The sequence below is a fragment of the Trachemys scripta genome, chromosome 25, assembly GCF_013100865.1.
Source record: "Trachemys scripta elegans isolate TJP31775 chromosome 25, CAS_Tse_1.0, whole genome shotgun sequence".
In the NCBI taxonomy this organism is placed as follows: Eukaryota; Metazoa; Chordata; order Testudines; family Emydidae; genus Trachemys; species Trachemys scripta.
This window is the reverse complement of record NC_048322.1, coordinates 5086021-5106386: the sequence shown is the minus strand read 5'-3', so window position 1 is coordinate 5106386 and position 20366 is coordinate 5086021. Positions and strand designations below refer to the sequence as shown.

The following is a 20366-nucleotide window of genomic DNA, read 5'->3' as shown; positions in this document are numbered from 1 at the left end:
GGCAAGACCACCATTGTAGCGTGGCAATCATCCGCGCCACTACAAGAGGACCTTGTCCAGTTTGTCCCGGGCTTGGGAGAACTCTGAGGCCAGCCAGAGTTGGAGGGGCCTCATCCGAAGCCTGGCATGGCGGACCACGTACATGCACGCCGCCATGTGGCCCAGGAGCTGCAGGCATGCCTTGGCCGTGGTGACGGGGAACTCTATGACCGAGGCTATAAGCCCCTTCAGGGTCTGGAACCTGTCCACGGGAAGGGAGGCTGTGGCCTTGGCGGCATCCAGGAGAGCGCCTATGAATTCTATGCGCTACACCGGAGCCAATGTTGACTTGGCCTCGTTTACTAGGAGGCCTAGGTTGGCACACGTAGCCAAGAGCAGGTCCACGTGGTTCTGTACCTGGGACCGCGAGCTGCCCTTGAGCAGCCAGTCGTCAAGGTAGGGGAATATCTGTACCCCTCGGCATCTGAGGTAGGCTGCCACTACCGCCATACACTTTGTGAATACCCTGGGGCGCGGTGGACAGACCAAACGGGAGGACTGTAAATTGGTAGTGGTCCTGTCCCACTAGGAAATGGAGGAAGCGTCTGTGCCCCTCGAATATATGGATATGGAAATATGCGTCCTGAAGGTCCAGAGTTGCATACCAATCACCAGGGTCCAGAGCGGGTATGATACATGCCAGAGAGACCATGCGGAGCCAGCATTTTGCCATGAACCGATTGAGGTCTCGCAGATCCAGGATGGGCCTGAGCCCCCCTTTCGCCTTGGGGATCAGGAAGTAACGTGAGTAAAACCCTTTCCCCCGGAACTCCCACGGAACCGTCTCCACAGCTCCCAAGCTGAGGAGCCGACCCACTTCCTGCTGTAGCAGGGGTAAATGCGACGGATCCCCCTTGCCGTCCGAGGAAGGGGGGTGGGAGGGCCGGGGTGAGACAAATTGTAGCATGTAACCCTGGGAAATGGTGTTGAGGACCCATCGGTCCGATGTTATTCGGGACCATTCCGTAAGGAATGCACACAAGCGGTTGCTGAAGGCAAACTTTATTGGTAAGAGGGTCCTCTCGGGGGTCACCGGGGTACCCTCCTGCAACTAGTCAAAAACGCCTCTTGCCCTGCCGCTTGCCCCTGGAGGGCCCAGGCTGCGGGGCAGAGTGAGACTGCCTCTGAGGTCACCTCTTTTGTATCTTGGACCTCTTGTAGGCAGGCTCATATCTCGGCTAGGGTGCAGGGACGGAGGCTTGCGTCTTAGGCTTTTCCTTGGGCAGGACATAGAGCCCGAGGGTTTGTAGAGTAGTACGTGAGTCCTTCATGCTATGGAGCCTCACGTCTGTTTGTTCTGCGAACGGGTCCTTGCCATCAAAGGGAAGATCCTGCATCACAGACTGTGCCTCCATGGAGAGCCCAGACAGCAGTAGGCACGATACCCTGCACATGGACACGGCTGAGGCCATGGACCGAGCAGCCGTGTCAACTGCATCCACCGCCACCTGCAAAGAAGCCTCCATAGTGGCGGCGCCCTCCTCCACCAGCACCTTAAAATCCTTCCTTTCACATTCTGGGAGGGAGGGCTCGAATTTCAGCAGTGACCCCCACAAGTTAAACTCATAACCACTGAGGAGGGCCTGGTGGTTGGCCACCTGGAGCTGGAAGCTGGCAGACGAATAAAGCTTCCTGCCAAACAAGTCCAGTCTTTTAGAGTCTTTATTTTTGGATGTGGTTCCCGGTTGACCCTGTCTTTCCCTATGATTTACGGACTCCACCACTAGGGAGTTGGGGGCCGGGTGGGTATAAAGGTATTCATGCCCTTTCGTGGGTACAAAGTATTTGCACTCTGCCTTTTTTGATATCGGCGCAAGGGAGGCTGGCGTTCACCAGAGGGCATTCGAGATGTTTGGCTCTCCTGCTGCACGAAGGGGTGGCTCTCTGCTCGGTACCGAGGACGAGAGCACGTTAAACAGTGAATCTGAGGGTCCCTCCAGCTCTTCAGCTTGGAGTTGGAGACTGGATGCTACTCGCTTTAGTAGCTCCTGATGAGCTCTGAAGTCTTCCTGCGGTGCGGAGGGGGCAGGGGCTGCAATTTTGACATCCGGTGCGGGGTAGGGGGCCGGTACGGGGCTCTGCATGTCAGCCGGTGCCACGGGATCCACTCCTTGGTCGGACTCCTCGAGCAGTGCCGAGGATCCATGACCTGCCGATCTATCCATTGGAGGTCTGGATAGTGCGGCTGAAGGAGCCTCTGATGCCCCTGCTATTGACCGAGGGCCTTGCTGGGCGTGTACGGGGGGCCAAGGGGGTCCACTGGCACCACTGGCCTTGCCACGGGGGCCCTTGCCATTGACTCTGGTGCAGCACCGGCGGCACCAGCTGGCTGGGTTGGCCCGGCTGAGTAGTAGGGCGCCGCGTGGAGGTCGAGGTTACCAATGACCTATAGGTGCCGTGGGAGCGGTACGAGCTCCGGTACAGAGAGCAACGTCTGCCATGGGACCAGACTCCGACGTTGATGAACCTCGAGCTGCTACTCCTCGAGACGCTTCAACGCCTGGATCCACGACGACGGGGAGCTGGCGATCCCCGCCGGAAGCCGTGGGCATGAGAGAGCTGGAGCGTGACCGGCGACAGTGCCCGTGTCGGGAGCGGCTTCGGTAGCTTCACCGGGAATGGGAGCGTCTACGGCGTCTGCCCCTGTCCCGCCGATACTCTGTACTCGGCGTGGAGCAGTGCCTGGAACTCTGCTCCGACGGCACCCGACCAGACAACTTGTTGGGCGACGAAAGCGTAGGCTGGAGGCTGTGTCCTGACAGGACACTGATTGGCAAGCGGGCCCAAAAGCGATCCCCTGACCGGGATCTGCGTCGGGTTGGTGTCGACTGACGAGAGCCCAGCGGCGGCTGGCCTCTAGAGCGGTGCCCCGGGCACCTGCAGAGTCATAATGTCTTTGGCCGCCTGCAGGGCCTCCAGCATCGAAGGCATGCGGACGTCTGGAGAGGCCTGAGTCGACGCAACCGGGCTGCTCCGTTCAACCTGAGTTGGAGGTCTGGAGGCCAGGGGGGAACTGGGGCTGCCCGACGCGGGTCTAGCCTCACCCCTTGCTTTCTCTCGACGCCTCTGAGAGGACGGGGCCTTTCTCTGCTTCTTGGACGTGGAGTGGTGCCGGCCACCGGAAGGTGCCGGGAGATCGCTGCACACTGAAGACGAAGTGCCCGGTGCAGATTCTGCTCGGCGCACCGGGGTTAGGGCCAGCGCCAACTCCAACTCCATGAGAAGGGCCCGGAGTCTAATGTCTCTCTCTTTTTTAGTTCTGGGTTTAAAGGACCTGCAGATCTTACAGCGGTCACTGATGTGAGATTCGCCCAAGCAGCAGAGACAGTCGGCGTGTGGGTCACTTCTAGGCATCGAATGCCTGCAAGACTCTCACAATTTAAACCCTGGGGCCCGGAGCATGCTCCGGCCCAAACACTAACTAATTAACTAAGCTGAAAACTTTATTGAACTAACACAGGTACTATTAACAATTAAACGAGTTCTGGGATGAGCTGCAGCAAAACTGGAGCAAGTAGTTCCGATGCACCGTCACTGGTGGCAAGAGAAACTGAGGGTGAGGGGAGCGCGCGGCTCCTCTTATAGGACGTTATAGAGGTGCCACTACAGGGGTCGCAGCAGCACTCTCCCTACGTATTGCTGAGGGAAAAACTTCCGGCACCGGTGCTCGTGGCGAGCACGCACACCTACTGTGGAATACACATGAGCAAGCACTTGAAGAAGAATAGGTGGGAAGCCATGAGTGACATCTGCAGGGAACAATCCTGAACTTGGAGAACTCACAAGGTCTTTGTAAGGCATCCCAAATGTTTCCTGTATTCACAGACAGTTTTTGAGTTGGTTTAATCAATTTCTCACCTGTGCAGGCAGCTCTCGGGAGCACTTCTTTCTCAGAGCCCTGGAGGTTTGGGACCCACGGCGCTTTCCCTCGTCCCAGATGCGACATCACATCAGGTTTGGAAACTGGAAACCCTACTCAAGGCAAAGAAAAGAAGGGAGGTCAGTGGAATTTGTGGGATACTTGTCACAAAGAATATTCCATGGTTTTAACCCCAGCTCATTTTTAAGCAGTAACATCCCAAGGCCAGCTTCCTTGGCTCAATGTGGCATGAGAGTTATTATTATAATAAATCATATTCATTACCTTAGTGCCTAAGGACCAACTAAGAGTGGGTCCCCATTGTGCTAGGCAAAGTACAAACACGGAATAGTAGATGGCCCATGCCCTGAAGAATTTACAATCTAAATAGACAAGACAGACACAGAATGGGGGAAGGGGTAGAACCCACTGTTAGAATATAGATATTCAGGCCTGCCTGTAAAGCCTATACTTTAAGAACTTAGGTGTATTTTTATCACTTAGCTAGTTACAGGGGTATAAAAACAAAAAATCTAAATCACAGTCCGCCTGTGTCTGGGTCTTGTCTCATTAGGATGGTCTGAGCCTTGTTCTTAGGCTAAGGCCTTTGGTTAAGCTGCAGGGGGAGCCATAAGACGGGAAGCGTAGGGTCACATCCCAAACCAGTTACACTGAAATAAGGTGGTATTGGGCTGTTAGAAAGATGATCTTGTCCTGACAGTGCCCATCACCACCAGATAAAGAAACAGATCTTCAGATGGTTAAAGAAAACTTAGTTTGATAGCATCCTGTCTGGCAAGAAATCACTTCTCAATGGTTGTGAAACCCTCATTTCTGTATTGTTTTATCTTTACGTCCCCCACTTTACTATTGTTAACCTGTCTAATTCTCTAATTGTTTCTGTCTGATGTATAATTAATTTTGCTAGGTGTAAGTTAATTAGGGTAGTGGGATATAATTGGTTAGGGAATTATGTTACATGTTAGGATTGGTTAGTTAAATTTCAGTAAAATGATTGGTTAAGGTATAGCTGAGAATATTATTATATAAACTGGTGTTAAGTGGGGGGAAGGGAAATTGGAATCATGTTTGTTAAGGGGGGGAATGGGAATAGGGACACAGGCAAGGTTCTGCAGTGTCAGAGCTGGGAAGGGAACACTGGGAAACAGACTATCGGTGTATAGAGATAAGCCCGACTGGTGTGAAGAGCTTCGGAAAATGCTTGCTTGGAAACTAACCGTAAAAAACATCGCTTTATCTCACCAGGTTGCAGCCAGACAGATTTCTTGGATCGGCACCTGCACCAGGAAGGCTGATGATGATGCCTGCACCCTAGTGGAGTGAGCCATCATGATAGTCGGCAGGGGCACCTTCACCAGTTCATAAGAGTAGTGGATGCAGGCCGTGATCCAAGACGAGATTCTCTGGGCGGACAATGGGCAACCCTTCATCCTGTCTGCGACAGCAACGAACAACTGCGTTGACATTCAGAACAGCTTCATTCTATCTGTGTAGAAGGCCAGCACCCGTCTGACCTCCAGGGTATACAGCCTGCATGCCTCATCCATCACATGAGGCTTTGGACAAAAGACCAGTAAATATATGTCTTGACCAGTATGAAACTGGGAGACGAGCTTGGGCAGAGAAGCCAGGTGCAGATGCAGCTGGATCTTGTCCTTATAGAAGACCATATAAGGCGGCTCCGATGCGAGTGTCCTGATGTCGGAAACCCTATGGGCCAAAGATATAGCGACCAAGAAGGAGACCTTCCAGGAGAGAAGCAGAAGGGAGCAGGAAGCAAAGGGTTCAAAGCGGGAACCCATGAACCTTGACAGCACAAGAATCAGGTCCCAAGGGGAGACCAGGTCCCAGACATGAGGGTAGAGATACTCCAGATCTTTCAAGAACCGTGTGCCATCATGGAATGGGCGAAGACAGTCTTTTTTTTTTTTTTTTTTTTTTAAAGGGATGGAAGAGACTTCAGGATGTCATCTAGTCCAACATCAACTAAATCATCCCAGCCAGGGCTTTGTCAAGCTGGGCCTTAAAAACCTCTAAGGATGGACATTCCACCACCTCCGTAGGTAACCCATTCCAGTGCTTCACCACCCTTGTAGTTCAACATAGACCTCCCTCACTGCAACTAGAGACCATTGCTCCTTGTTCTGTCATCTGCCACCACTGAGAACAGCCGAGCTCCATCCTCTTTGGAACCCCCCATTCAGGTAGTTAAAGGCTGCTATCAAATCCCCCCTCACTCTTCTCTTCTGCAGACTAAACAATCCCAATTCCCTCAGCCTCTTCTCATAAGTCATGTGTCCCAGCCCCCTAATCATTTTCATTGCCCTCTGCTGGACTCTCTCCAATTTGTCCACATCCTTTCTGTAGTGGGGTGCCCAAAACTGGACGCAATACTCCAGATGTGGCCTCACCAGTGCCAAATAGAGGGGAATAATTAGTTCCCTTGATCTGCTGGCAATGCTCCTACTAATGAAGCCCAATATGCCGTTAGCCTTCTTGGCAACAAGGGCACAGTGCTGACTCATATCCAGCTTCTCATCCACTGTAATCCCCAGGTCCTGTCTTGAAACTGAGTGTGGAATGACAAAATGGCTGCCAGGTGTACCCTGAAGAAAGACAGCAACAGGCCCAGGAGCTTAAGGTGCAGCAAAGGTCCAGGATGTGCTGCAGTGGGGCCTCTTCAGTGCAAATGTGTCAGAGGCCCAACACGTGAACCGCTTCCACTTTGCCACATAGGTAGCCATGGTGGAGGGTTTCCTGCTGCCCAGCAGGACCTGCTGGACACCATCGGAGCACTGCCATTCGTCCATACTTATCCACGCAGAAGCCAAGCTGTCAGGTGCAGCATCGCCAGATACAGATGCAGCAGATTGCTGTGGTTCTGGAACAACAGATCCAGCCAAAGAGGCAGCTGCAGCAGGGTGGCCACTGAAAGACTCAACAGCCTGCCAAACCATGGCGAGGCCATGCGGGGGCTATGAGGATGCAAAACAAAGAAAATGTCATCATCTTTAGCAGGACCTTGTGGATTAAAGGCACCGACGCAAAGGCATATATCAGCGCTCCCGACCACTGAATCAAGAAGGAGTCTCACAGGGAGCTTTTGTCCCTTCCCTGCAGAGAACAGAACACGTGGCACTTTCTGTTCTGCCTAGATGCAAACAGGTCCACCTGTGGCGTCCTCAACCTATGGGGGATTAGGTTGTCCACCTCCGGATGGAGTGACCGTTCATGGCGAGACGAGAAGGTCCTGCTGAGGTGATCTGCCAGGACGTTCTTGGTTCCAGGCAGGTGGGCGGCTACCAGATCAATGGCATGCTGCACACAAAAGTCCCAGAGGCTGAGCACCTCCCAACAAAGGGCTGAAGACCTGGCACTGCCCTGTCTGTTGATGTAATACATTGCGGCGGTATTGTCTGTCAGGACCTGCATGTCCAAGACCAGGGTGAGTGGCGGAGATGGGGTCATAAAGGGAACTCCTTGCAGCACCGACTTGGGATCCAGCCCCCAGTCCAGGGACGAGAGGATGTGGCTCAGCACCGTGACGACTCGGTCCAGGGTGTGCCTGCTGGGGATATAGACCGAGGCCAGCCATGCTTGCAGAGGCCGCAGATTAAGTCTGACCGTGTACGTGCACGCGGCCATGTGGTCCATCAGTCGCAGGCACATGTGGGCCATGGTGAGCAAGTAGCTCTTTACGTGGGAAATCAGGTCCAATATGGCCCAAAAATGCACCTCCAGAAAGCAGGCCCTGGTCCGCGAGTCGTCGAGAACCACTCTAATAAATTCTATGCGTTGGACTGGAGTCAACGTGGACTTATCTGTGTTTAATAGTAGGCCCAGGTCACTGCAGGTGGAGTGCACCAGATCAAGGCTCCTTTGCACCTGCCCCGGAGACCTACCCTTGATGAGCCAGTCATTGAGATATGGGAAGATCTGGATCCCTTGACGTGTCAGGTAAGCTGCCACTGGCATCATGCATTTTGTGAACATTCTGGGAGCTGAGGACAGGCCAAAGGGAAGCGCTGTGAACTGGAAGTGGTGCCCAGCCACCATGGAACGCAGGAAACTCCTGTGTCCCAGGAATCTGTAGACATGAAAGTAAGCATCCTTGAAGTTGAGAGTGACATACCAGTTTCCCAGATCCAGGGAAGGGATGATGGAGGCCAGAGAGACCAAGCGAAATTTCAATTTCTTGAGAGATGTGTTGAGGCGATGCAGGTCCAGGATGGGTCTTAGGCCCCCTTTGGCCTTCAGGATTAGGAAGTAGCAGGAGTAGAATCCTCTTCCTTACATGTCCCAAGGAACCTTCTGCACAGCCCCCAAGTCCATGAGCTTTTCGACCTCCTGAATGAGGAGTTGCTCATGAGAAGGGTCCCTGAGAAGGGACAGAGAAGTGGGAGGGAGAGGCAGTGAAAAATTGCAGGGTATAGCCCCGAGCTATTATGTCCAGGACACAGCAGTCCAATGTAACCTGCGACCAGGTCGAACGGTAGGGAGAGAGGCGGTTAAGGAAAAGGCAGGAAGGATCCGGATGGCTGTCTGGGGCTTTGCTCTCGGGCGCACCCTCAAAATGAGCATTTTTGGCCCACTAGATGTTTGGCGGGTTCAGGTTGCACAGGTGAGTGGGAGGAAGAAGGGCATCCATGACTAAAACTAGCATCCCTTCTTAATGCAGAGCCATGATGGGGTTGCCAGTCTTGTCGGCTGGGGCGGCTTTCTAGCAGACTGTGATGTGTGTATGCCCAACGAGCAAAGGGTAGCTCTAGTGTCCTTCAACCCGTGCAGCCTGGTGTCCATCTGCTCAGAGAAAAGACCAACCCTGTCGAAGGGGAGGTCTTGAATTGAAGTCTGAATCTCCTGGGAGAAGCCTGCCATTTGGCGCCACATAACAACCGCCAATGTGACCACCCAAGCCGCCGAGTCCGCTGCATGCCATGCCATCTACAGGGAGCATCTGGCCACTGTGGTACCCTTCTCCACTAGGGTGCCAAACTCTTGGGCTAGACCTTGCAGGAACTTTTTGAGACCATCCCAGAGGTTAAAGTTATATCTGCCCAACAGGGCCTGATGGTTTGCCACACAAAATTGTAAGCAGGTGGTAGAATAAACTTTTCTCCCAAATAGGTTGAGCCTTTTGGCCTCTTTGGTCTTGGGAATTGAGGAGGTGTGACCTTGTTTGTCCTTGTTGTTGGCCGCAGACACAACCAGCGAGCCCGGGGGTGGGTGGGTACAAAGGTATTTGAAACCTTTGGCCAGAACAAAATACTTCTTCTCGGCCCATTTCGAGGTGGGAGGAATGGAAGAAGGGGTTTGCCAAAGGGTCTTGGCTATCTTGAGAACCCCTTCATGCACAGGCAGGGCGACCAGGGTGGGCGTAGAGGTCAAGAAGACATTGAAAGGGTGTCCCCTCCTGCTCTGCCATCTCCTGCACCTCCAGCCCCAAGTTCTCGGCCACGTGCCAAAGTAGGGCTTGATGCTCCCTAAAGTCATCCGGTGGGCTAGCCCTTGAAGATCCTGTGACTGCTTCATCCGGGCACAATGAGGAAGATTGGACCGCTGGGGGAGGTCCTGGGGTGTCAACTGCTGCCACGGATGGAGGCAAAGGGGTGAGCATGGGTTCCTCCACTCCGGTCTCCGAACAAGCCCCAGGCACCAAGCACAGAGAATTGATTGGTGGCACCGATACGGCAACCGAGGAGCACTGCAAAGGGGGCGTCGTCATATCCGGTACGCCCCACGTGCTCCAATAAGGCCACTGCCCACACTGCAACTGCGTTGCCGCAGTTGACAGTACAGGTTCCGGTGCTCAATCTCACCAATGGGACCTGGGCAATGGGCTGAACTGGCCCTCCATGCCGGAGGAATCACCTTCCAGGGACCAGGGAGGGGCCTTTGAGGCCTGTAGCTGTTTGCTGGTCATGGCTACCAGTGACCGCTGACCAGATGTGGGAGACTGGTGTCAGTACTGGGGAGAATGGTACCAGAGCCAGGGAGAACAGGGCTGAGACAGGGAATGCTCCCACTGCGCCAGCGATCGGGACCAACATCTGGAGGACGACCGACGAAAGGATGAGCAGCTGGGAGTAGTGCACATGGAGAAAAATTGATCACCATCCTCTGTATAGCAGCCCTTAACATAGCTGAAGACTGTTATCAGGTCCTGCCCTCCTCCCTCCCCCCAGCCATCTTTTCTCAAGACTAAACATGACCAATTCTTTACCTTTCCTCACAGGTCACATTTTAGAATAGTGAGCTAGCTTTGTGGCTTTAATTTTCAATGGATATGAGCAGGGCATGATTGCAATAAGAATGGTGCAATAATGGAGACAAGAGACGATGAGAGCCTGGTTAAGAGTTTTAGCTGTGTGGATGGATAGGAAAGCCTGTGGGACGTGATTGTAGAAAGAAAATGCAAGATGTAGAAATAGGCTGCATGGAAGGACCTAGAAAGAGGTGTGTGTTGCAGCGTATGTGCAGCGCACAGACGTGAGTGACAGAAGGGATAGTGAAAAGAACAGGAGTACTTGTGGCACCTTAGAGACTAACAAATTTATTAAAAGAAGGGATAGTGGTGGTTTCTCCAGTGATACAGAAAGGAGGTGGGGGGTGGCTTGGGGAAATATTAAGAGCTGTGTTCTGGCCATTTTAGCTTTTGAACTTGAGCTGATGGCCAGACATTTATGAGGAAGTGTTAGAGAGAGAGGCTGAGATTTCAGTTTAGGGAGAAAGACAGGTCTGGAGCAGAGAGTTAGATCTGTGAGTTGTCAGCATAGAGACGGTAGCCGAATTTGTGTTTGTGGATGAGATTACCAGAGATAAGGTACAGAGGAAGAAGAGAAGCGGACCAAGGACAGAGCTTGTGTAAGGCCTGTAGAAAGCTAGAGTGGGGATGAGGAGGACTGTCCAAGGACACACTGAAGGAGAGATCAGAGAAGTAGGAGGAGAAGCAGGAGAGGATAAGGGAAGATCAGATTTCAAGATGATGACCATGGTCAGTGGTGTCAAAGACAGCTGACACATCAAGGAGGAGGAGGATGGAGTACTGGCTCTGAGCTTTGCCTAAGGACAGGTCATTAGAGACTTTGGCAAAAGCAGCCTCAGTGAAGTGCTACAATCTCTGACTCCCTGAAACCTTCCCTTCCTACCCCCACCCGACCCTCCTACTTCCTAGAGCAACCACTCTCCAACCCCATCACTCCAACTGTCTGTCTGTGAAAGGGCCTTCTCGTACTGTGACAGTCTGAGGCTCTGTTCTTAGGCTAAGTAAGGCCTTTGGCTAAGCAGCAGAGGCAGCCATAAACTGAGAAGTGAACGGTCACATCCTCACCTTCTAAACTAGTCACATTAAAATAAGGCAATCTGGGGCTGTTAGGAAGGTGATCCGATCTATCACCTCCAGAGAAAGGGAAAAGCCTAGAACATGTAAAAAGAAATTTAGTTTAATAGTTTTCTGTCTGGTAAGAACTCACTTATCAATAGACACAGCTGGAAAACCCTTATGTCTGTATAGATGTAATTGTGAAATCCTCACTTCTATATTGTTTTGTATGTTTATTTGCATGGTCTCTGTCTGGTTCTGTAATTGTTTCGGTCTGCTGTATAATTAATTTTGCTGGGTGTAAACTAATTAAGGTGGTGGAATATAATTGGTTAAATAACCATGTTACAGTATGTTAGGATTGGTTAGTTAAATTTCAGTAAAATGATTGGTTAAGGTATAGCTAAGCAGAACTCACATTTTACTATATAGTCTGCAGTCAATCAGGAAGCTAGGGGGGGAATGGGAACAGGGAATGGGGGTGGGGAAATTGGAATCATGTTTTGCTAAGGGGGGAATGGGAACAGGGAATGGGAACAGGGATGGCTCTGTGGTGTCAGAGCTAGGAAGGGGGACACTGAGGAAGGAAACTGGAATCATGCTTGCTGGAAGTTCACCCCAATAAACATCAAATTGTTTGTGCCTTTGGACTTCGGGTATTGTTGCTCTCTGTTCATGCGAGAAGGACCAGGGAAGTCAGAGGGTGAAGGAATAAGCCCCCTAATACCTTGTCTCAAGGACTCCTGAATGAAACCCTCACACTCTCTCCTGTCCACAGATGGGTGCATCTGATTGCCACATTCTCATTACATTTAGAAAGTTATAGCAGACCACCAGCTGCACTAGATTTAAGGTTCAGCTTTCTCTTTAAAGGCCAACTATTTTAATTTCTCTAAAATTTACATGCTTACTCATATTGTCCTGAAATACACTGCTCATTATGTGGGTGCAGAACAGGGTTAGTGGTCCAAAGATGGGGTTAATTGCTCCAGAGGTTCCTGAGCTACAGCCCTCCAAAAACAAGCTTTTGACCAAAATCACCTTGCTCTGATAACATTCTCTTGCACACAACTGCGGTTCAAATTGTGGTTCTGATTATCCGCTGACTGCTAGTCACTTGGCATCTATCTCAGATGGTGTACGGTGCACACTGCCCATTTGGGGAAGCAACACCAAACAACTTAATAACTATAGTGCTTGGAACTTCAGATCAACAAAAGCCAAAGAATGGCCACATTGGGTCAGAACAATGGTCCATCTAGTGCAGTATCCTGTCTTCCGGTAGTAGCCAATGCCAGATGCTTCAGAAGGAGCTATTCGAGTGATCCATCTCCTGTCATCCACTCACAGCACATGGCAGTTAGAGGCTTAGGGACACCCAGAGCATGGGGTTGCATCTCTGACCATCTTGGTTAGTAACAGGTGATGGACTCATCCTCCATGAATTTATCTAACTCTTCTTTTAACCCAGTTATAATTACAGCCTTCACAACAACCCCTGGCAATGAGTTCCACAGGATGACTGTGCATTGTGTGAAGAAATACTTCCTTTTGTTTGTTATAAATCTGCTGCCTATTAATTTCATCATCTGACCCCTGGTTCTTGTGTTATGCGAAGGGGTAAATAACACTTCCTTATCCACTTTCTCCACACCAGACATGATTTTATAGACCTCTATCATATCCCCCCCTTAGTCATCTCTTTTCCAAGCTGAACCCTCCCCCAGTCTTTTTCCTCTCTCCTAATAGGGAAGCTGTTCCATAACCCTCATAATTTTTGTTGTCCTTCTCTTCACCTTTTCCAATTCTAATATATCCTTTTATGAGATGGGGTGACCAGAACTCCACACAGTATTTAAGGTTGGGCACACCATGGATTTATATAGTGGCATTATGATATTTTCTGCCTTAGAATCATAGAATATCAGGGTTGGAAGGGACCTCAGGAGGCCATCTAGTCCAACCCCCTGCTCAAAGCAGGACCAATCCCCAGACAGATTTTTGCCCCAGATCCCTATATGGCCCCCTCAAGGATTGAACTCACAACCCTGGGTTTAGCAGGCCAGTGTTCAAACTACTGAGTTATCCCTCCCCCCTTATTACCTACCACTTCCCGAACAGTTCCTAACATTTGGTTAGCTTTTTTTGACTCATTGCATATTGAGTAGATGTTTTCAGAGAACTATTGACAATAACACAGATTTCTTTTTTGAGTGGTAACCAATATGGCTCTACCATAAGCTCTTTCGTGGCCAGAAAATAAAAAGGAATCCTACAAAAAGTGGAATCATGGACAAATTTCTATGGATGAGTACAAAAGAATTGCACAAGCATGTGGGGACAAAATCAGAAAGATTAACTCACAAAATGAATTACACCTTGGAAGTGATACAAAAAAGGCCATAAGAGAAGGGTTCTATAAATATATTAGGAGCAAGAGACCAGGGGAAGGAAAGTGTTACTTGCCAGAGAAGAAAAGGAGCTAATAATAGATGACATCATCAAGACAAAGGTTTTTAATGCCTTTTTGCATTCCCTAAACAAATGTAATTGTGATCAGATACTTAATTATTCTTAACCAAGAGGGGGAAGGAACAGAAACCACAATGGGGAAATAAGAGGTTGAAAAAATATTTACATAAATTTAATTTAAGTCAGCAGGACCTAATGAAATTCATCTTGGGCTACTGAAGGAATTAGCTGAAGCAATCTTGGAACAGTTAATTATCTTTGACAGCTCCAGGAGGATGGTGAGGTCCCACAAGACTGCAGAAGGGCAAACATAAAACCTGTCTTCAAAAAGGGGAACAACGAAGACCTGGGGAACAGAGGCCAGTCAAGCCTAGTTTAGATACCCAGAAAGAAAAATGTTTTAAATAATCAATGTATAAGCACCTAGAGGATACTAAAGTGATAAGTTATAGCCAGATAGATCATCAAATACGAATCATGCCAAACCAATCTAATTTCCTACTTTAACAGGGGTACTGGCCTTATGGATCTGGGGGACACTGTAGACATGACATATCTTGATTTTAGGAAGACTTCTGACAGAAGACCTAATGACATTCTCATCAGCAAATTAGGGAAATGTGGTGTATTTGAAAGTCTGTACTCAAAGAGTAATTATTAATGGCATGCTGACAAACTGGGAGGATGTACCTAATGCGGTCCCACAGGAGCCAATCCTCGATCTGTTACTACTCAATATTTTCATTAATGACTTGGATAATGGAGTGGAGAGTGTGCTTATTAAATGTGCAGATGACACCGAGCTGGGAAGAGTTGCAAACACACTGGAGAACAGGATTAGAATTCAAAATGACCTTTATAAATTAGAGAATTGAGCTGAATGAACAAGATGAAATTCAATAAAGACAAGTGCAAAGTACTACATTTTAGGGACGGAAAAGCCAATGCACAACTACAAACTGGGGGACTAACTGGCTAGGGGGCAGTACTACTCAAAAGGATCTGGGGGTTATAGTGGATNACTGCCAGAGCGTGCCTCCAACTCCTGGGTCATATGTCGGCATGCATATATGTGGTTCATCACTCCAGACTCTGGATGTGACCCCTTCAGCTCTGGTTGGCCTCAGCATTTTTCCAGTCCAGAGACAGGATGGACAAAGTCCTCACTGTTCCTGAGCCTGTGTTAGCCTCCCTGCACTGGTGGTCCACCCCAGGGAACATGCTCTAAGGGTTTCGTTCAGGGGCCAGTTCCTGACTGTAGAGTTGGTGTCCGATGGGTCGGACTTTGGGTGGGGAGCCCATGTGGGAAACCTCCAGACCCAAGGTCTTTGGCCCACACAGGAACCAGCCCTGCACATAAATATCAAGGAGCTCAGAGCGGTCCATCTAGCCCGTGTAGCCTTTCGCTCGTGCCTAGCAGGCAGAGTGGTCAGAGTTCTCACAGACAACACAGCCTTGATGTTCTACACTGACAGGCAAGGCAGGGCCTGCTCCTCAGCCCTCTGCCAGGAAGCCCTTAGGCTGTGGGACTTCTGTATAGCCCACAATAGCAACTTGGAAGCCCACCACTTACCGGGTGTCCAAAACTCTTGGGCGGATTGGCTGAGCCGGGACTACTCCCCTCAGCACAAATGGTCACTGCACCTGGAGGTGATGCACAGGATTTTCTGAATGTGGGGCACTCTCCAAGTGGACCTCTTCGCAACCAGGCAGAGCCACCGCTGTCCCCGTTTCTGTTCCAGGGGAGGGCTGGGCATGGGCGCGATCTTCCTTCTGTCCTGGGTCAGTCAGCTTTTCTATACCTTTCCCCCAATTCCGCTGATTGGCAACGTCTTGGAAAAGATAAAGATGGACAGGGCTTGCGTCCTTCTGATCACCCCGGCATGGCCCAGACAGCACTGGTACGGGACTCTCACGAGCTTGGCAGTCATAGAATCATAGAATCATAGACTATCAGAGTTGGAAGGGACCTCAAGAGGTCATCTAGTCCAACCCCCTGCTCAAAGCAGGACCAATTCCCAGCTAAATCATCCCAGCCAGGGCTTTGTCAAGCCGGGCCTTAAAAACCTCTAAGGAAGGAGACTCCACCACTTCCCTAGGTAACGCATTCCAGTGTTTCACCACCCTCCTAGTGAAAAAGTTTTTCCTGATATCCAACCTGGACCTCCCCCACTGCAACTTGAGACCATTGCTCCTTGTTCTGTCATCTGCCACCACTGAGAACAGCCGAGTTCCATCCTCTTTGGAACCCCCCTTCAGGTAGTTGAAGGCTGCTATCAAATCCCCCCTCATTCTTCTCTTCTGGAGACTAAACAATCCCAGTTCCCTCAGCCTCTTCTCATAAGTCATGTGCTCCAGACCCCTAATCATTTTTGTTGCCCTCCGCAGGACTGTTTCCAATTTTTCCACATCCTTCTTGTAGTGTGGGGCCCAAAACTGGACACAGTATTCCAGATGAGGCCTCACCAATGTCGAATAAAGGGGAACGATCACGTTCCTCGATCTGCTGGCAATGCCCCTACTTATATAGCCCAAAATGCCGTTAGCCTTCTTGGCAACAAGAGCACACTGTTGACTCATATCCAGCTTCTCGTCCACTGTGACCCCTAGGTCCTTTTCTGCAGAACTGCTACCTAGCCATTTGGTCCCTAGTCTGTAGCAGTGCATGGGATTCTTCCGTCCTAAGTGCAGGACTCTGCACTTGTCCTTGTTGAACCTCATCAGGTTTTTTTTGGCCCAATCCTCTAATTTGTCTAGGTCCCTCTGTATCCGATCCCTACCCTCTAGTGTATTTACCATGCCTCCTAATTTAGTGTCATCTGCAAACTTGCTGAGAGTGCAGTCCACACCATCCTCCAGATCATTAATAAAGATATTAAACAAAACTGGCCCCAGGACCGACCCTTGGGGCACTCCGCTTGAAACCGGCTGCCAACTAGACATGGAGCCATTGATCACTACCCATTGAGCCCGACGATCTAGCCAGCTTTCTATCCACCTTACAGTCCATTCATCCAGCCCATACTTTTTTAACTTGGCGGCAAGAATACTGTGGGAGACCGTATCAAAAGCTTTGCTAAAGTCAAGGAATAACACATCCACTGCTTTCCTCTCATCCACAGAGCCAGTTATCTCATCATAGAAGGCATTTAGGTTAGTCAGGCACGACTTCCCCTTCGTGAATCCATGCTGACTGTTCCTGATCACTTTCCTCTCCTCTAAATGTTTCATAATTGATTCCTTGAGGACCTGCTCCATGATTTTTCCAGGGACTGAGGTGAGGCTGACTGGCCTGTAGTTCCCCGGATCCTCCTTCTTCCCTTTTTTAAAGATGGGCACTACATTAGCCTTTTTCCAGTCATCTGGGACCTCCCCCAATCACCATGAGTTTTCAAAAATAATGGCTAATGGCTCTGCAATCTCACCCGCCAACTCCTTTAGCACCCTCGGATGCAGCGCATCCGGCCCCATGGACTTGTGCACGTCCAGTTTTTCTAAATAGTCCCGAACCACTTCTTTCTCCACAGAGGGTTGGTCACCTTCTCCCCATGCTGTACTGCCCAGTGCAGCAATCTGGGAGCTGACCTTGTGCGTGAAGACAGAGGTAAAAAAATCATTGAGTACATTAGCTTTTTCCACATCCTCGGTCACTAGGTTGCCTCCCGTAATCAGTAAGGGGCCCACACTTTCCTTGATTTTCTTCTTGTTGCTAACATACCTGAAGAAACCCTTCTTGTTACTCTTAACATCTCTTGCTAACTGCAACTCCAAGTGTGATTTGGCCTTCCTGATTTCATTCCTGCACGCCTGAACAATATTTTTATACTCCTCCCTGGTCATTTGTCCAATCTTCCACTTCTTGTAAGCTTCTTTTTTGCGTTTAAGATCAGCAAGGATTTCACTGTTTAGCCAAGCGGGTCGCCTGCCATATTTACTATTATTTCTACACATCGGGATGGTTTGTTCCTGCAACCTCAATAAGGATTCTTTAAAATACAGCCAGCTCTCCTGGACCCCTTTGCCCTTCATGTTATTCTCCCAGGGGATCCTGCCCATCTGTTCCCTGAGGGAGTCAAAGTCTGCTTTTCTGAAGTCCAGGTCCGTGTTCTGCTGCTCTCCTTTCTTCCTTGTGTCAGGATCCTGAACTCGACCATCTCATGGTCACTGCCTCCCAGGTTCCCATCCACTTTTGCTTCCCCTACTAGTTCTTCCCTGTTTGTGAGCAGCAGGTCAAGAAAAGCTTTGCCCCTAGTTGGTTCCTCCAGCACTTGCACCACGAAATTGTCCCCTACACTTTCCAAAAATTTCCTGGATTGCCTGTGCACCGCTGTATTGCTCTCCCAGCAGATATCAGGGTGATTAAAGTCTCCCATGAGAACCAGGGCCTGCGATCTAGCAACTTCTGCTAGTTGCCAGAAGAAAGCCTCGTCCACCTCATCCCCCTGGTCTGGTGGTCTATAGCAGACTCCAACCACGACATCAGCCTTGTTGCTCCCACTTCTCAACTTTATCCAGAGACTCTCAGGTTTTTCTGCAGTTTCATACCAGAGCTCTGAGCAGTCATACTCCTCTCTTACATACAACGCAACTCCCCCACCTTTTCTGCCCTGCCTGTCCTTCCTGAACAGTTTATATCCATCCATGACAGTACTCCAGTCGTGTGAGTTATCCCACCAAGTCTCTGTTATTCCAATCACATCATAGTTCCCTGACTGTGCCAAGACTTCCAGTTCTCCCTGCTTGTTTCCCAGGCTTCTTGCATTTGTGTATAGGCACTTAAGATAACTCCTCGATCGTCCCTCTTTCTCAGCAAGAGACAGGAGTCCTCCCCTCTTGCGCTCTCCTGCTTGTGCTTCCTCCCAGGATCCCATTTCCCCACTTACCTCAGGGCTTTGGTCTCCTTCCCCCGGTGAACCTAGTTTAAAGCCCTCCTCACTAGGTTAGCCAGCCTGCTGGCGAAGATGCTCTTCCCTCTCTTCGTTAGGTGGAGCCCGTCTCTGCCTAGCACTCCTTCTTCGTGGAACACCATTCCATGGTCGAAGAATCCAAAGCCTTCTCTCCGACACCATCTGCGTAGCCATTCGTTGACTTCCACGATTCGACGGTCTCTACCCCTGCCTTTTCCTTGCACAGGGAGGATGGACGAGAACACCACTTGCGCCTCAAACTCCTTTATCCTTCTTCCCAGAGCCACGTAGTCTGCAGTGATCCGCTCAAGGTCATTCTTGGCAGTATCATTGGTACCCACATGGAGAAGCAGGAAGGGGTAGCGATCCGAGGGCTTGATGAGTCTCGGCAGTCTCTCCGTCACATCGTGTATCCTAGCTCCTGGCAAGCAGCAGACCTCTCGGTTTTCCCAGTCGGGGTGGCAGATAGATGACTCAGTCCCCCTGAGGAGGGAGTCCCCGACCACCACCACCCTCCTCCTCCTCTTGGGAGTGGTGGTCGTGGAACCCCCATCCCTAGGACAGTGCATCTTTTGCCTTCCAATCGGTGGAGTCTCCTTCTGCTCCCTTCCCTCAGATGGGTCATCTAGTCCACTCTCCGCATTAGTACCTGTAGAGAGAACATGGAAACGATTGCTCACCTGTATCTCCATTGCTGGTGCATGGACGCTCCTCTTTCTCCTTCTGGAGGTCACATGCTGCCAAACCTCCTCACAATCCTTCTGTCCCTGCTGCGCTTGCTCTGAATCTTCAGAACATTGTGGCCGTAGAAGCATCTCCTGACGTCTGTCCAGGAAATCTTCATTTTCCCTTATGCAATGCAGAGTCGACACTCGTTTCTCCAGCCCTCGAACCTTCTCTTCCAATATGGAGACCAGCTTGCACTTTGTACAGACAAAGTCGCTTCTGTCCTGTGGAAGAAAGACAAACATGGCACAACCTGTGCAGGTTACAACAGCTGAGCGCTCACCTTCCATATCACCATCCTCTTAAGAGCTTTCTCAACTGTTGCAGGAACTACTCAGAGAAACCTGCAGATGAAAGCCTCAGTGTGCTCTCCCCGCGCGAACTCCCAGGCAAACTCCCGCTGTTAGCCTCTGCTGTTCGCCCCGCTGTGACCATTGCCAACCCGCCCGGACCTTCTCACCCAGGACCAAGGTCACCTCCTCCACCCACCCCAACCTAGCAGCCCTCCACCTCCTGGCATGGCTGCTCAGTGGTTAGGCCAGGAGTAGAGGACTTGCTCGGAGGGAGTCCAGTGCATCCTCCTGGAGAGCAGGATGCCCTCCATGCATCAGCCCTACCTGAAAAAATGGTCTCAGTTTTCCCAGTGGGCCACCTATCGGACATCTCTCCAGTAGCTGCCCCAATCCAGTTTATACTGGATTACCTCCTTCATCTCTGTCAAGGTTCATTTGGCAGCTATATCGGCCTTTCACCCGCTGGTACAGGGCCACACCATATTCTCTCATGCCATGACCAGTTGATTCCTTAAGGGCTTGGATCACCTTTTTCCTTTCGCTAGACCCCCAGTCCCTCAGTGGGACTTGAACTTGGTTCTAGCCAGGCTAACGGGACCTCCATGTGAGCCACTTGCTCCTGGTCCTACCTGTCATAGATAGTATCCTTGTGGCAATCACATCTGCTAGGAGGGTCTTGGAGCTGCAGGCCCTGACCCCCGAAATCCCTGTACATGGTATTCCATAAG

At 50.5% G+C, this 20366-nt stretch overlaps 2 protein-coding genes across 4 annotated transcripts in view; one reads left to right on the top strand and one right to left on the bottom strand.

The window, feature by feature from the left end:
* LOC117869997 (zinc finger protein 883-like) overlaps positions 1 to 20366 on the top strand; it is a 929932-nt gene that overhangs the window by 66505 nt on the left and 843061 nt on the right. The gene's annotated exons all lie outside the window — the stretch shown is intronic.
* LOC117870029 (zinc finger protein 501-like) overlaps positions 1 to 20366 on the bottom strand; it is a 561112-nt gene that overhangs the window by 6446 nt on the left and 534300 nt on the right. For 2 of the 3 annotated variants that reach the window (XM_034757206.1, XM_034757205.1), the window contains exon 2: positions 3898 to 4011. In XM_034757206.1, the coding sequence (XP_034613097.1) occupies positions 3898 to 4011 (114 nt within the window). Of the gene's footprint in view, positions 1 to 3893; positions 4012 to 20366 lie in introns of all 3 variants that reach the window. The other variant, XM_034757207.1, reaches the window with a different exon arrangement.